Source organism: Canis lupus, chromosome 1 (genome assembly GCF_011100685.1).
Source record: "Canis lupus familiaris isolate Mischka breed German Shepherd chromosome 1, alternate assembly UU_Cfam_GSD_1.0, whole genome shotgun sequence".
Classification (NCBI taxonomy): Eukaryota; Metazoa; Chordata; class Mammalia; order Carnivora; family Canidae; genus Canis; species Canis lupus.
In genome coordinates this window covers 94197826-94214917 of record NC_049222.1, presented here as the reverse complement: position 1 = coordinate 94214917, position 17092 = coordinate 94197826, and the positions used below count along the sequence as shown (strand labels likewise).

Sequence of the window (17092 nt, the reverse complement as noted above, 5' to 3'; positions counted from 1 at the left end):
TCAGCTTGGGTTTTTTATTTAGCATTATTTTGCAGGAGGAATGAGTGTCACTGCAGGGATTAAACAGCAGCAAATCTAAGATTTATTGGTTATGACTGGGTCAGACTCACCTTTCTGTAGAACTCTTAGACCCATACACATCAGAAAAGGACAGAATGTAAAAATAACATTTTTTTCCCTTTCAGGAATTAATGGTTATTTTATTATAATAATGAGATGGTATTTTATTTTTAAAATCACATATGAACACGAGTACTGGAAATATTATTTCCCAGAAATGGATAACTAATGAATTCTTTCCACAACCTACTTTTGTCTTTATATTGAAATCAGATTTAAATAAAAAACTTCTAATTTAAAGGGTTGCCTAAAATTCATTACAATTAGATATGACTTGCCCTATGAACTCTTCCTATTAGTAATTATTATATCACTAGATTAACTTTCTATTATTAGTTGGATTCTGATTGATTTTACCTACTATACAAATATATTTTCTTCTAAATAAAAGAATCTCCAGATTAACAACCATACAAGCTGATTGCAAATTCGTTGCAAAAATGGTGATGGGCTGATATTAGAGCAATGTTTTAAGGAAAGCAGATCACTTCAATTCACCATCTTAACCAAAAATTTGCTGAGGTGTAGACTGCACCTCTTACCCAGGGAGAGTGATATTAGTATTAGTGATAAGAAAACTTTAAGACAATATAGAAACATTAACAGAGAAAAAAACAATATTCTCCCCACCTCATGCGACTGCACGGATAATTTGATGTGTTTTAGTACAAGAACAGAAAATGTATAGAATATGAAGCTTAAAAGTAATGATTTATGAAAAGGAACATATATAATGCTAAAACGGTCTTTCCTTCCCTCTTTAATAAATGTAAAATAGAATGTTTTATTATAAAATTATAAAGTTTTTGCATCTGAATAGAATTACTCTTTACCAAGTGGTTCAGATGTTTTTGAATGGAATACAAAAGACCCTTTTAAAGACGCAGGAATAATTTCATAGTCAGGGAACTATCTCACCACATATTTTCCTTGTTTTTTTTATGATGATTGAAAATAAACACTTTCTGACTTACCTATCATGACTGATGCTGAAAGGGTACCGTGTCCCATTTCTATTTTTTTAGACACAATTTTTGAGGTATAATTTATATAGTATAAGACCCACCCACGGTAAGGATGCAATTCAATGATTTTTAATACATTTATAGTGTTCTGCAACCATCAACATAATCCAGTTTTAGAACATTTCCATCACCTCCAAAAATTCCCTTGTGCTCACTCAAGTAAGTCTTGATCCCAACACCACACCCAGAAAACGACTAACCTACTTTGTTTCTACAGATTTGCCTTTTGGGGACCTTTCACATAAGTTTAATTATACAATGCATGATCTTTTGTGTCTGGCTTCTTTCAGTAAGCATGATATTTTTGAAGTTCATCCATTTTGCTGTATATTTCTTCCTCCAAGGAAATTTCAGAATTAGCTTGTCAAAAAAATGTTTAAAAAATTTCTGCAAAGCTGGTGGGAAAGGCTTTGCTCAACATAGCCTTTAATTACCCCTGTTTGCTTCTTGCTCTGGATTCCTCCATCTTCTGAAGAACTCTGTAAGAATGATTTTAGATTTAGAGCATTTCTGAATATAGTAAAACCACACATACAAAAGTACTTTTTATTAGATAAAACCTTCAGGTCTGGGATTCCCTGAAGATATCAAAATGTAGGACTGAAGCACAACTCATTGAGAAGATAGAAGGAAAACTAATAAAAGAACATTCTACATGGTCATAGTTGTATTCAGGGTGGTTAGGTTTGTCTTTTTGTTTTATTCCATTTTACTTCTCTTTTGCTTTGGCTCAATTCCTGAAAATAAGTACTTCACAAGTTTTCTGGCAATTATTATAGAAGGTGTAAACAATATTACTCTCTATTTTATCTTGACTGTAACAGCATCTCCTTAGACCAAAGTCATCCAACAACCTCTTATCTGGAACATGATGAGGAAGCAAGAAGAAATACTTAAAGACAAAAGAACCAAATAATTATAACAAGGCTATGTTCTAAAATGCATACAACATACCCACAGGAGGTCCCTGATTTTCAGGTCCTCATTAGGATGTATTAGGAATATATGTATTTTTATTTTATACACAGTTCTGACAAGCTTTGCTCCCTTACTGCCCCTACAACAAAAGCAACAGATCACTGAGAGAAAAGGAGAGGGAGACAAAAAGTAGAAAGGGCATCCCCAGGAAGGACTGGTGCTTAGAAGAGTATTTACTACTAAAAGTGAGGAATAACTATTTGATATAGGAGGAGACAGACACAGAGGCCTATGGCCCCTCAGTGAACTCTGGCAGCAACGCGGCATTACAGCACAGAACTGATGATGACTCTATATTTATAAGAAATCTCTTGATGTTCAAACCACAGTCCTTCCTGGAAAGGTGTATATAACCACTAACATAAACTTATAACTAAATAAGCCATCAAGCAGCTTTGGTGTGCTATATCCTATTACGAAGGCAACAGCATATTATCCTGTATACCAGAGTAAAAGCAGTATATAGCTTTTAGATAATTATCTATTAAAATGGTTAGAAATCTCTTGCAAATTTTCCTGCTTAAAGGAATATATTTTAGTCCTCTGGACTATGCTTTTAAGTATGAATAGCTGATTCCCTGATATTGCTGGAAATGCAGCATTTCTCTATTTCTTTTTACCTTTTTTTTTTTTTTTTTTTTTTGGCCTGTCTCACCAACTGACAAAAATTAAGATGCTAGGCTAATCTTTGGAAGATTGCAACTCCATTTGTAACCAGCTATTACAACATTTAAAGTTCATTCTATAAAGAGGTTATGGGTTATTGTTGGGTAAGTTACATTTGCAATAAAGTAAACATCTTATGAATTAAACTGGTTATGTAAAAACAGCATGACTTAGATCTGAAAATAAATATTAGGGAAGTTGGGTTTTATTGAGAACATTGGATTAACAGTCCAGAGAAGGAGCTCTAGCCCAGCCAAGCACTCATTCTACAAATTTGCGTGTGCCTTTCAAACTGTTGGAACTACAGTTTCTTCATCTAAGAAGTAAAAGAAAACTCCATACACACAGAGCTACACATACTGTTATATTAACTCATCATTCTTACCATCAGTTTCTTCTTCTGGAAAAATGGGGATGTTAGTAACATCTGCCAAACAGAATATTACAGGAAGTAAATGACTCAACAGCCATTAGCTTTTAGGAATAACATGTTCATTTTTGTAGAGATTTGGTCTTTTTCTCCTGAAACACATTTTTACTTCCCTAGGCATTATAATTTACAGAGATGTATTTCTGGTTGATACTATGTAAAGCTGCTTCTGCTCTTCCCAAACATCCTTTCCTCCAACTACTACAGTCATGTTAAAAAAAGAAAAAGAAAAAGAAAAAGAAGATGCTCTGTATACATAATTTCTTTGTAGTCTCCTAAGAAAATGAACCCATGAGGTAGGTACTGTTACTATGCCCATTTTACAGATGAGAAAACTGAAGCTTAGATATGCCCTGACTTGTCTGAGGTCACAGGGCTGGGAAGAGAGGGCTGGAGTTCCATCTAGAAAATTGTAGGCCAGGCTGACCAGAGCTGGGAAGGGCTGCAGCAGAAAATGAGGTTGTCTCGGGGCACAGACCTGGTCTGGAGGATGTGGAAAGCTGAGCAGAGCATTTATATGTGATGTGGCAAAAAGAGAAGCATTAGAAGTTTTTGAGCAGGGGAGAAACTGGGACAGAATTGATATTTTTAAATAATCAACCTTAAAACTGTGTATCTATGTTCTACGCAAATAATAGCAACTAATTTTTATTGAACCCTTAGTAAAGCTCTGCTCTAGACCTCTGCAAATATTTGCTCATTTAATCCTTATAACAACTCTTTAACAGGTAGACACTGTCATTTGCTCAATTTTAAGATGAGAAGACTGAAGCTCAGGAAGATGCCAACACTGAACACTGGCAGTGATGGAGCTAGGCTCCACACGCAAGCAGTCTGCCCCAGAGTGCACAGTGTTAACCTCTTGACACAGTGCTTTTGTCAATAGGCTGACCCCGCAGGCTGTACATATAAGCCTGCCATAGGCTGCTGCAGTAGCCAGACTGAGGATTTGGATTTCAGGGGAAGCGACAAGAATGGAGAAAGGGGGAGATTTCGAAAGAAAAGTTCATGGACTTTCTGGACTAACTAAATAGTTGGCAGGATTAAAAAGAGGGGTAAGCTGAAAATGAAACCAAAATTTTCATTCCCTGGGAGAATCACGGAGCCTCTGAGGAATACAAGGAGCGGCAGAGGAGCTGGTCTGGAGGAAACTACCACTGAAGTGGAGGGAGTGTTGAATTCAGGGTAGTGCCAGAAATGCTAGGCAGACGGCTGCAGCTGGCAACAATGCTCAGAGAGCAGATGGAGCTCCAGAAAGAGATGTCAGGGCCTTCAGGTAAGAGAAACTTTATTTAAAGGAAAACAGTTAAACTCTCCATGAAAGAGAGAGTAAAGAAAGTGAAAGAATATGGCTCTAAGTCTATGTAACTACTACATAAGGAGGTAAGAGGAAAAAGCAAGACAGACAGGCTAATGCACACCAGTGGCTGTGATGCACCAGTGCCGTGCAGTGTGCCACATAACTTAGGAGAGCAACCTGTGAGGTAGCTGTATTGCTCCTAGAGTTGGAGAAATTGGGAGTCAAGACATCTAGGGGTCTTAACTACAATCACCTAGCAAGAGTGATGTAACTAGCATCTGAACCTAGTCCATGCAACCTCAAAGTCCTTCCCTTTCCATAAGAAAAAATGTATGGAAAGGTGAACCTGCCCGGCATAGGTGAGGGCTAGGGGCTGGAGTCTGGGAGAGGAGCACAGTACATGAAGCCCAAGAGGTAAACCAGAATAGGAAGGTTTTGTTTTGTTTTGTTTTATTTAAATATTTTACTTATTTATTCATGAGACACAGAGAAAGAGAGGCAGAGACATAGGCAGAGGGAGAAGCAGGCTCCCTACAGGGAGCCCGATGTGCGACTCGATCCCAGGACCCTGGGATCACACCCTGAGCCAAAGGCAGATGCTCAACCACTGAGCCGCCCAGGTGTCCCCAAAATAGGAGTTTTAAAGGCTATGTCATGTCTAGGAATTAAAGGGCCAGTGAAAGCTTTTCAGCAGGAAAGTAATATAAGGATCATTTTTAAGACAGAAATATAAACAAGTAAGCATCTGCCTTCAGCTCAGGTCATGATCTTGGGGTCCTGGGATACAGCTTTGCATCAGAGCAGGGAGCCTGCTTCTCCCTCTCCCACTGCCCCTCCTACCACTAGGGCTCACGTGTGTGCATACACACTTTCTCTCTCAAATAAATAAAATCTTAAAAAAAAAAAAAAAAAAGCCATGGGCTGGCCTTGTTCTGTTTTCAACTCCTAGATGGACCTCAGAGGGTTTAATGGGAAGGTCTGTGTATGTAACTAGCACAGTACCTAACACTTAGCTAGTGGGCCACATTGTTATTTTTAGTCTATCAGTTTAGTATATCTGCCACACTGACGGAGAGAAATAAGCATCCTACAATTTCTTAAACATTTTCTGATTCAATCTTTTGAAGCATATTATGGTTCTAAGATTCTTAGTCCTAAGTATTACAAAATAGAAGCTTTAGTCTTATGCACAGTTAGGATTGACATAGTGGAATATTAATTATCAAACTAAGAAATAGGTACTCTTTAAAATGAGGAAAACCAGAATGAAAGAAAATACCCTTATTGTTTTTTGTTGTTGTTGTTGTTTTTACTTAAGTTGTGGGATTGTCTTCAACTTCAGTTATTAGTGCTTATAATGTAACAGACACCAGGAATGGTCTTTAAAGAATTTTAGATAATGGTTGAGAAGGTCAACTTTTGTCCTTTCTCAGATTCTGCTCATCTTGTTAGCATCTTCTGGTCTTGTTGGGGGAGCTAATACATTTTGGAATCCGTAACTTCACATAAAGAGTTTTTGCCAAACTGGCATTTTTATTTTTTACCTAGGGTGACCGTACTTGTTTACAAACATCTGGGGGAAAGGATGGATTAATTGTGTTTAATCATTAGGGAAGATGTGTAACAAGATGCTGTAAGCAAAGCTTTTAAGCTTCAAAATATGACTACAGGGATCCCTGGGTGGCGCAGCGGTTTGGCGCCTGCCTTTGGCCCGGGGCGCGATCCTGGAGACCCGGGATCGAGTCCCACGTCGGGCTCCCGGTGCATGGAGCCTGCTTCTCCCTCTGCCTATGTCTCTGCCTCTCTCTCTCTCTCTCTGTGTGACTATCATAAATAAATTAAAAAAAAATATGACTACAATTTAGTTTATGTTCAATTATTTTCATAAGTCATTCATTAAAAACTAGTAGCCTTTTTTTTAAAGCTTGAATTCATTACTCATTTCCCTTTCTGGATTCTCCCCAAACTACTTACTGGATTTTGAGCATTTAAAATATCTGTAGAGCAAATTAAGGATAAATCTACTTGTCACAGCTTTAATTACAATTGCTTTAACAACCTTAGTTTATTTTCTGTTTACCTGAAATTCTGATTTTGCTTTTAGTTTTAGAGGGTATCAAAATGTCTCTATTAATTTAACAAAGGCACAGACAAATATGAAATATTTTCATTTCTCATAAAAATTAGACCTCTTTTGTGGAAGGATACATAGAATATATTTTGGGACTGCCCAATTAAGCAAATAAAAACAAAACTTTTCTGTTACTTGGGAATATATTATGCATAAGTTAAAAGACCACTGGAAACTAAAAACACAGATATAACTGAATTTTTTCAAGACTGGCCTGATTATTTCTCAAAATAGAACAGGCTCCAATTTAAAAAAATGCAATCAAGATAGAATATAGGACAATGTCATTGCCTTCTTTCTGCTCTGAAAATGGTTTATGTGTCCAAGTAAAACTTAATCATTTTATCAAGAGGAAACTTGAGGGCAGCCCGGGTGGCTCAGTGATTTAGCACCTGCCTTCAGCCCAGGACATGACCCTGGAGACCTGGGATCAAGTCCCACGTCAGGTTCCCTGCATGGAGCCTGCTTCTCCCTCTGCCTGTGTCTCTTGTCTCTGTCTCTCTCTCTCTGTGTCTCTCATGAATAAATAAACAAATAAAATCTTTAAAAAAAAAAAGAGGAAACTTGAATTAAGTGGTCTGTGGACCTTTATGAAACTGTCCCTTTTGAAACTCAGAGATTGACAAATTACTTGACAAAATTACTGAGATCAGAAATTTTGTTGCTGCTTAATATTTTTTCAACAAAGAAACTGAGAATTAAAATACAGAAGAGCATATATAACAGTATTATGAAGATGGACAGAATGTGATTTCTCCTATGTACAATTATTTCTAATAAACTAGCTCCCTTTTATTTTTTTAAAGATTGTATTTATTTATTCATGAGACACAGAGAGAGAGAGAGAGAGAGAGAGAGGCAGAGACACAGGCAGAGGGAGAAGCAGGCTCCATGCAGGGAGCCCAACATGGGACTCAATCCCAGGTCTTCAGGATCAGGCCCTGGGCTGAAGGCGGTGTTAAACTGCTGAGCCACCCCGGCTGTCCGTTCTCTTTTATTATGTTCTGTTTAAAATTGACTGTGATTCTATAACTGTTAAACTAGTATCAGATAAACCTGTAAGGTCATTAGTCTGAAGTCATAATCAGGAACATTCCTTTTTTTTCTTTTTTTTTTTTTTAATTCATGAGAAACACAGAGAGAGAGGCAGAAACACTGGCAGAGGGAAAAGCTGGCTCCCTATGGGGAGTCCAATGCAGGACCTGATCCCAGGACCCTCAGATCATGACCTGAGCCGAAGACAAATGCTCAACCACTGAGCTACTCAGGCGTCCCTTAAATAAGGAACATTCTAATTTCAAATTGTTCTATAAAGCAATACCAAGAAATAACAGAAACCAAAACATTTGTATTATGAAAAGATCTAAAATTCCTTTAAAATAGAAATGGGCAGAAGACATGAATACACATTTGTCCAAAGAAGACAAATGGCCAACAAACATATGAAAAAATGCTCAACATCACTTGGCATTAGGGAAATACAAGTCAAAATCACAATGAGATACCACCTCACACCAGTCAGAATGGCTAAAATTAACAACTCCGGAAACAACAGATGTTGGCTAAGATGTGAAGAAAGGGGAACCCTTCTACACTGCTGGTGGGAATGCAAACTGCTGCAGCCACTCTGGAAAACAGTATGAAGGTTCCTCACAAAGTTAAAAATAGAGCTACTCTATGATCTAACAACTGCACTACTGGGTATTTATCCAAAGGATACAAACATAGTGATTCTAAGGAGCACATGCACTCCAATGTTTATAGCAGCAATGTCCACAATAGCCCTAATATGAAAGAGCCCATATGTCTATTGACAAATTAATGGATAAAGAAGATGTGGTATATACATACAATTGAATATTACTCAGCCATCAAAAAAATGAAATCTTGCCATTTGCAACAATGTAGATGGAACAGAGGGGATTATGCTAAGCGAAATAAGTCAGAAAGACAAATATCATATGATCTCATTTATATATGGAATTTAAGAAACAAAACAGATGAACATAGGGGAAAGGAAGGAAAAATAAAATAGGACAAAATCAGAGAGGGGGACAAACCATAAGAGACTTAAGGTTAATTCTTATGATTAGGACTTAACTATAGGGAAAAAACTGAGGATTGCTGGAGGGGAGATGGGTGGGCACACTAGATGTAATGAGCACTGGGTGTTTTATACAACTGATAAATCACTAAATTCTACCTCTAATAGTACACTGTATATTAATTAATTAATGTTAAATAAATAACAAAGGAGGAAAATAAATTAACATAGGTTTCATCATTATTCCTGGGTATAATTATAACCACAGGGTTATAATTAAACATTCTTGTAAACAAATCTTTTAAAATTACTTTTAAAGTAATTAATTAAAATAAAATAGGATCAAGAATCTTACATTTATAATTTGGGTTAAAGACTACTAGGAAACTTACTGTACAGGTTTTCTTTTGCTCTTATTTCTCATTAGTGTCAATATTTGGGGAAGAAGGGTGAAAATGAATGTACACTTAGTTACATGATGTCTATTATTGATAAATTAATAACTGCATCAACATAATTATCCCTTTATGGCTACTGAAAAAGCTTGGTAATAAAATTTGTTAATTAATTGGTTTTATTTAACTAATTAATTTGAGAGAGAGTGAGAGACCAAGCACAAACAGGGGGAGGGGCAAAAGGAGAAGGGGAGCCAGATTCCCCATTGAGCAGGGAGCCCGATGTGGGGCTCCATCCCAGGACCCCAGATCATGACCTGGGCCGAAGGCATACACTTTACTGATTGAGCCACCCAGGCACCCCTTATTAATTTTGAATTTTTTTTTAATATTTTATTTATTTATTCATAGAGACAGAGAGAGAGGCAGAGACACAGGCAGAGGGAGAAGCAGGCATCATACAGAGAGCCTGACGTGGGACTCGATCCAGGGTCTCCAGGATCACACCCTGGGCTGCAGGCGGTGCTAAACCGCTGTGCCACCGGGGCTGCCCTAATTTTGAATTTTTAAATGTATTTAGATCTAGACCTATGATTTTAAGCATAATTTTATGAAGTATAAGGTAATAAAGCTTTAAATGATAATTAAAACTATAGTTCAGGAAATTTTTGCCTATGGAAAGGGTATGCATAGTTTTTTTGTTTTTTTTTTTTTTACTCTAGGCTCAGAGTTTGTTGCAGATACACAGTGTTACTGATCTTCACAATTTATCTATGATATAGGGAGATGGGTACCTCTATTCTTATCAGTAGAAGAGATCCAGAATATAAGACTTTAAACATTTTTAAAAACAAACTTAAATTTTAGAACAATTTTAGATTTACAGAAAACGAGGACAGAGTTCTTGAATACTCCACCCTTTGTAAACTCTACAGTTAATATCTTACATTACTATGGACAGCTGTCACAACAAGAAAGTGTGATTGGTGTATCACTACTAAATAAATTCCATATTCAAATTTCATTAGTTTTCCCTAATGTCCTTTTTCTGTCCCGGAACCCCATCCAGATGTGTCATTACTGTAAAAAACACCATTCACTCTGTGCTGTGAAGTTTAAAGGGCTTTGACAAATGCAGGGTGTCACGTATCCACCACGACAGTACTGTACAGTGAGTTCCACCACCTTTAAGATCTCTGTTCCCAATCTTTGGAGAGTTCCAAGCGGATCAGTTTTCAAACTGATATTTCAGCTTGATCTTTGGTTTTTGGAAAAACCTAGGTTGTGAGTGTTTTCAGGCAGTGGTTCTCAATCCTGCAAACAGGAATTAACCCGGCAACATTTACAAAATACTAATGACTGATCCTAACTTCAGACCCTGGTTTCACTGGCCTGACATGTGGGCATTGGGATTTTGAAAAGCTCCCTAGCTGCTCACAATGTGCAGGTAAGATTCAGAACCACTGATCTTGCACTCACCTATGTTATGACTGGATTCAGCTGCCTTTTAACAATAACACAAATGATTAATTCATGCATTCTACATCACCTTGGACAGATACTATGAACTATCATGTAAGTTTTTAAAATAAGTAATATAGCAAGGATAAATTTCACATGTTAAGTAACCATGTATGCAAAAATATTACTCTCTGAGCCCAAAATGAACTTCAATTTCTATTACTGAGGGCAAATTTAATTTTGACAAGTCAAAGTGACTCAATTACTTCTATCTTAAAACTAATTTCTTTGGAATTCAGCTTGGCTCCCTCCCCTTGTCTGTCCATTTTCCCCCTGCACCAATTGTAGTTTGAGTTCAAGTGACCTGGGGTGGTGTGGTCACTGGGAAGGCACATCTGGTTGGAGGAGGCTTCTGTACTGTTATTGTCTTTTGGAAACCTGGCAGTGCTGGGTGATTTGTTCTGGGTGTTCCACCTGTTTCAGGCAGGTTTGTCCATCATGTCTGCACTCCAGGGTGCTGCTAATCCTCTAATATCCAGCCACTTTCCCTGCCCAGCCCTTGGTTTATGGCCTCTACCTCAGGGTCTGTTACTGGTTCTCTGGGCTCTAGGTTTTGGTGACCACCTGGTAAGCCACCTGCTTTCAATTCTCAGCTGCCTTCTGTGCCCCTCTTCAGGTTGACATGGGAACCCTGCAGATTTCTCCACTCTCCTTGGCAGTTGAGGAAGATAGGGTGGCTACTCTCAGGTCTGCCCTAAGCTTAGATCTGCCTTGCAACCCCTTCTGCTCTACTTTAGTTGCCCCTTCCCAGAATTCTTGACAGAAGATAGGTCCATAAATGCTCTCCCATCCAGGGACCCCCAAATCCATTACAATCCTCCAGAGTTTCAACCCCTAAGAGAGGCCAAGGAACCAAGTCCCATCTTTATATCTATCTCCTTTTCCTCTTCCAGTGTCTTCTCACAGTAGCAAGAAAGCAAGAAGAGAAAATTCTGTCACATTATTACTCATTCCTCCCCAAGCTATGATTCATATTACAAATTCTGTGCTTGCTCTCCACTATGCTCTCTAATGATATATAGTGCCAAGATTTTAGAATATAAAAAATGACTTTTCTCTCTCAAGAATCTGACTTTCTCAAAATAATGGGCATTTAGACTGTTGCTTCTCTTGCGTGTTTTCTAAAAATCTATCCACAAATCCAGTCTCCTTTTGTATTCTGGGCTGTACCTGCTTTCTACTCCAATGCAGTGAAAGACACTGACTAAAGTGACAAAGGGCCTGAGACATCAAGAAAATAGTTGCAAAGAAAAATCTCCATGGATCTCTCAGAATAATACCCTCTGCCATCATATCATAAAATTATATGGACCTGCTACTCCAAATGAATGTCAATTTGCAGATGGATAAATTTGGAAGGCAAAATTATTTCAGCCCAAGTTGTAATAAAGACCAATAATATGTACCTGCATTTAAAGGCACATAGATCTTTCCTTGCATGGGACCAAAGAGGCTGAACATATATTTTAGGGTTGAATAAAAGCTCCAGACTACGTGCATTCAAGACCTTAGGACACAGAAGAAGAATATCATGTCCATTCTGTATATATTCCAGGGAGATTTCACTGCCAAAGTGACAGCCGGGCATAGCTGCCAAGAAGAACTTTAGTCAAAGCCTACTGGGGCTTTTTTTTTTTTTTTTTACAAAAAGACAAATCAAAGCAAATAAAGAAAATCCCCTGGAAAAGCAGATTATTAACTCTGTGCTCAGAATCAAAAGATAAGTAACCAGACTTTGTCATTTATTTCATCCTCAGATGGAAAGGCAACTAATGATGCAGAACGAAATGAGAGAAAGACAAATGGCCATGCAGATTGCTTGGTCTCGGGAATTCCTCAAATATTTTGGAACTTTTTTTGGCATTGCAGCCATCTCTTTAACAGCTGGGTATGTTTGCTATTTATAAGTTTCTTAAATAATTTGTTTCTTTTTTTGATATTATCATATTACTATCAAGTTGGCCAAGATAGGATTTTGGTCCAAATAGTATCTATGTAAACACAATAACCCCTTATAGCGTGGTAGGTGTACCTGGAGGTAACTATAGAACCAGTGTAGTAATAGCTCATTCTACCTCTAGTTTCTCAGATTTCTTCCATCCTTGTCTCCATTTTATAAGTTAGAGAACTGATTAGATACCAAGATGGAAGGTGCAGAATCTGGTGAGAGGTTAGAAAATCCTAATCCCACAGAAGATTCAAATGAACTAGGTAGTTTCTAAAATGGAGGACATTCTTCCAAAAAGCAGTCATTTTTTTTTTCATTGAGTGTAGAGATATGTATTTACAGGTCATTCTTGAGATTTATTTATTTTTTGTTCTTGAACCAGGGCAATAAGAAAGAAGAAGCCAGCCTTCCTCTTCCCTATTATTCCATTAAGCTTTATCTTCACCTACCAGTATGACTTAGGATATGGAACCCTTCTACAAAGAATGAAAGGTCAGTCTGATAAACTCGTGTATATTCTGGATTCATTTTCTGGTTCAAGGATCCTCTTCTCATGACCCCTTGATTTATGAACATTCTGACAAGACTCCTTTCCCTGAACTTCCAGTGACCAACATTTCTGCTCCCTCTCACAGTCTGCTCTACCACCCCACAATAACTAACTACCAAATTTTCAGGAATGTGTAAGCTGGTTGTTTAATATAGATTATTAGACACTAAATTAGATAACCTTATAATTACATAAATCATAAAACATAATATTAAATTATATTAAAAACAATGGTAATAAATACTCAGAACACCAGTTTTTCATTATTTTACTATTATCTGTACTCTGAAGTTATGTGTATCTATTGCATCTGTATGGTAGAAATGCAGATACAATATACACACACAATAAGATAACAGATACAACTCCAACTTCAGTGGCATCCCATTGGTAGCCTGAAGTTGGTCATGGTGTGGGAATATATACACCATGGAAATCTGAAAAAAACAAATCAAGGCTTGACTTATTATTTTCAGCAAACTATGGCCTGCAGAGTGGCCACCTGTTTTTGAAAATAAAGTTTTATTAAAACACAGACATGCCCATTCATTTCTGAATTGTCTGTGTTCCCATTGTGTTCCCATTGCCATGACAGAGCTGAGTGATTGCAACAAGAGATATAAGGCCCCACAAACCTAAAATATTTACTGTTTGGCCCTTTTAAGAAAGCTTGCTAACCCATGGTCCAGATTTAAGGAAGTGATGAAGAAAATGTTAACTGCAGATTATACTTAATTATTTGTTGTGTCAGTAGCCATTATGTTGTAAATAGCACAAACAATTGAGGAAACATTCTCCTAACATTTAAAAAATGTTATCTGATTCAACCAAGTTGGTTTACATCATTTCCAAACAAAAATAATTCCAACATATGTCATTTTTTCCACTTTTGTCTTGTTAGTGTAAATGAAAATACCATCATTCATGTTGGAATTATACTTTCTCATTAATTTGCTATGTGACATTTATAATAAAGTACACTGAACATTTTATTATTTTTTATAAAATTGTGTGCTATATGTAAGTAAAATTTATAAGAAACTTATATTCATAATAAACTTACATACATTTTTTTTTTTTTTTCTGGAGAGCTGGTTGTTAAATAATCACCACACCATGCTGTTCCCATAGAACCCTGGCTTTTATTGCCCTAGAAAGTAGCCCTGCTGCCACAGAAGCCATTTCTAATCCAGGAAGACTCTCTCATGAGAGCCCCTGTGTCCCTTCTTGAGCCTTCAACCAAAAGCACATTGGAACTATGCCTTTCCCAAGCCTTCATTTTTCCCATCCTTTCCTCTCCTGGGCTATATTTTTGGGCACATCACTATCGCTAAAGCTCTGTGGGGACTGATTTGGTACAGGAAAGGAGGAAGTATAGACTCCTCTGCAGGTACTGGGAGTAGAGAGTAGAACATCTCTTTTCCAGGCTTAGGGAGATACAAGGATTATATGTTCCTTAAAAATTTCCATTGGAAGATGGAAATACATTTTCCACAAAGAAACTCTGCTAAAATGTCCCTTGGGGTCAAGCACTATGGTGTCATATTTTAGCTACATTGTGACCTAAAGAGTTTTCTGTTGATGGCCTAGAAATTGATTTACTACATTATCACTATGGGAAAATGTATTCTGAGCTCTAAAAAACTGATGTACATATTAAATTTTGGAGTACAATCTCATTTTCAGTTGAAAACTAACTACACAACTAATTTACCAATGTTAAAGCTCAGTTTCATGTTACTCATCTGCTTAAGAACTTATTAGTCTGAGTTCAACTATGTTTCATTGTTTTTATGGACATTAGAATTCTCAGTGCTTCGTTAAAATACATAGTATTAAATGGCAAGTCTATTACACAACATTCACTTGAACATATTACTAATAGAGAACAAGGTTATTTTCTAGGAACATCATGATTGTATATTTGGGAAGTAATTTTATTATAAGTCCATCAGAATCCACAGAACATACAATTTTAAACTTTTAAGACATGTTATGGGAATTTACTGTTTTAAAAAATACAACTTTATAATCTACCAGGAAACTTGCTGTACTTGAAAGTTTAGGTTATAACACTTAGCCTTGTTAACTAGTGATGAACCCAAGGTATACAATCAATCCTTGACTTTCATCAGCCTTTCTGCATACACATGAGAATGTACCCCATGTGAGGCACTATCACATAGACACATTTAGTGTGTCATTCAAGGCCTGTCTGATTACATATAATTTATAATGACTTTTACTTACTATGTAAGACTGAGGCAGGTGGTTAGGGTGTTATAATTTGAAAATTGTAGCCTGCCCTATTGGGTCTGGAGTATAAATTCATTGTGTGCTAAAAAAGAAGTACTTAAAAAGAACCAGTTGCTTTCATTCCCAAGGAAAATTATAGAATGTCAACAATGTACACTATAATTTTTTTAAATTTTGCTAATTAGTCTTCAACGGGGCCTAAGAAATTACTACCTGTTACATGAAAGAGGAATTACTTATAAAACTGCGTATACTTGTGTGTATGTATGTATACAGACTAAAGAACATTTAATATTATTTTGGGTACTTACAAGTGGTTTCAGGTAAAAGATTAGCTTTCTTGAAAAAGAAAAAAATTAATAAGCTTTATTTTCTCTTATGTCACCTACATATTTAGGGGCAATATAACAGAGACTATGTTTGGTTTCTCCATGCTAAACCCTTCCAAACACAACTAATGCTTACCGTCCTGAGTTTCCTTCAAAGAAAAAAATATTATTTGGTATTCTTTCTCTTCTATATTTTAAAATGCTGTCTTCTGTCAAGTAAAATTTATGGCATCCGATTGATTTCTCTCTCTGTCTTCAGAATTCCTTTTTCTTCCCAAAGGAAAGAATGACCTTCCTTTGGGAGGTGGCTTCTCCTGAAGACAATAGGGGCATGCCTCCACACAGTGTTACAGCTTGTCACTGACATATAGCAATTTGGCTTTTTCACAAAACACTAATGATCCTTTTGTCACCTTGCATATTTCTGTACTCTGTTTAAGGTGAAGCTGAGAACATACTGGAAACAGAAAAGAGTAAGTTGCAGCTGCCAAGAGGCATGATCACTTTTGAAAGCCTTGAAAAAGCCAGAAGGGAACAGAGTAAATTCTTCATAGACAAATGAAATCATGTTTACCCACCAAATCTCAAAACACATAATTGTTGACTTGAATCATGGTTTTTACAACTTTTTAGATGCTTGACATTTTGACATAATGGATTTTATTTTAAAATATTAAAATGCAAGAGGAGTTTTGTTAAACTATTTTAAAATAAAATTTTTAACATTCAATACAAAATCATGGAGGTACTCTAAGCAACTTTCATATTTCCTATATATGGTGTATATTACAAATATCTAAATGTATAATTAATAAATTATATTGTTTTGATTCCTGGAAGCAAATGTCCTGCTGTTCTCATTTCTCTGTCACACAAACTTTTCCCATCACATTTATCTCCCACAGATACTTCATTTGGATTTGTCAATTGTGTCCTCTCTCTACCTGATAGAAAATGACTAATATTAATGACTAACATGTATGTTGTGCTTATTATGGCCACTCTTCTGAGTGTTTTACATATATTTTTATAATCATCCAAACAATCCCATGAGGAGGCATCATTTTATGGATGTGGAAACTAAAGCACAGAGGGCTTAAATTACCTGCCCAAGGTCATAACTGGACAGAACTGGGGCAAGAACCTAGATGGTTTGGCTCCAGTGAATATGCTCTAAGAGGCTTTGAAAAGGTTAGGCCTTGAACACATTTTCAACATGCAAAGACAGCTGTGAGAGACAAAAGGTAAAAATATTCAAATGATGATTCAAGACAGAGTTGCTGAAGAGGTGGGAATGAGGAGGTTCATTAGGATGCCTAGCTTTTTATTTCTACTCACCAGGAAACCTATACTCATAACCGTATTTATACCTCTTCCTACAGTTGCAAATCCTGCATAC

General features: G+C 36.7%; 1 protein-coding gene across 5 annotated transcripts in view; it reads left to right on the top strand.

The window, feature by feature from the left end:
- The window catches only part of PLGRKT (plasminogen receptor with a C-terminal lysine), a 53519-nt gene extending 36987 nt beyond the window's left edge, over nt 1–16532 (top strand). For 3 of the 5 annotated variants that reach the window (XM_038527268.1, XM_038527269.1, XM_038527270.1), the window contains 3 exons: nt 12368–12498; nt 12941–13050; nt 16134–16532. In XM_038527268.1, coding sequence (XP_038383196.1) covers nt 12368–12498; nt 12941–13050; nt 16134–16255 — 363 coding nt within the window. In that variant the 3' untranslated portion in view covers nt 16256–16532. Of the gene's footprint in view, nt 1–3339; nt 3516–4157; nt 4496–12367; nt 12499–12940; nt 13051–16133 lie in introns of those variants that run through there. The other 2 variants (XM_038527271.1, XM_038527272.1) reach the window with 2 other exon arrangements.
- Nucleotides 16533–17092: the final 560 nt, after the last annotated feature.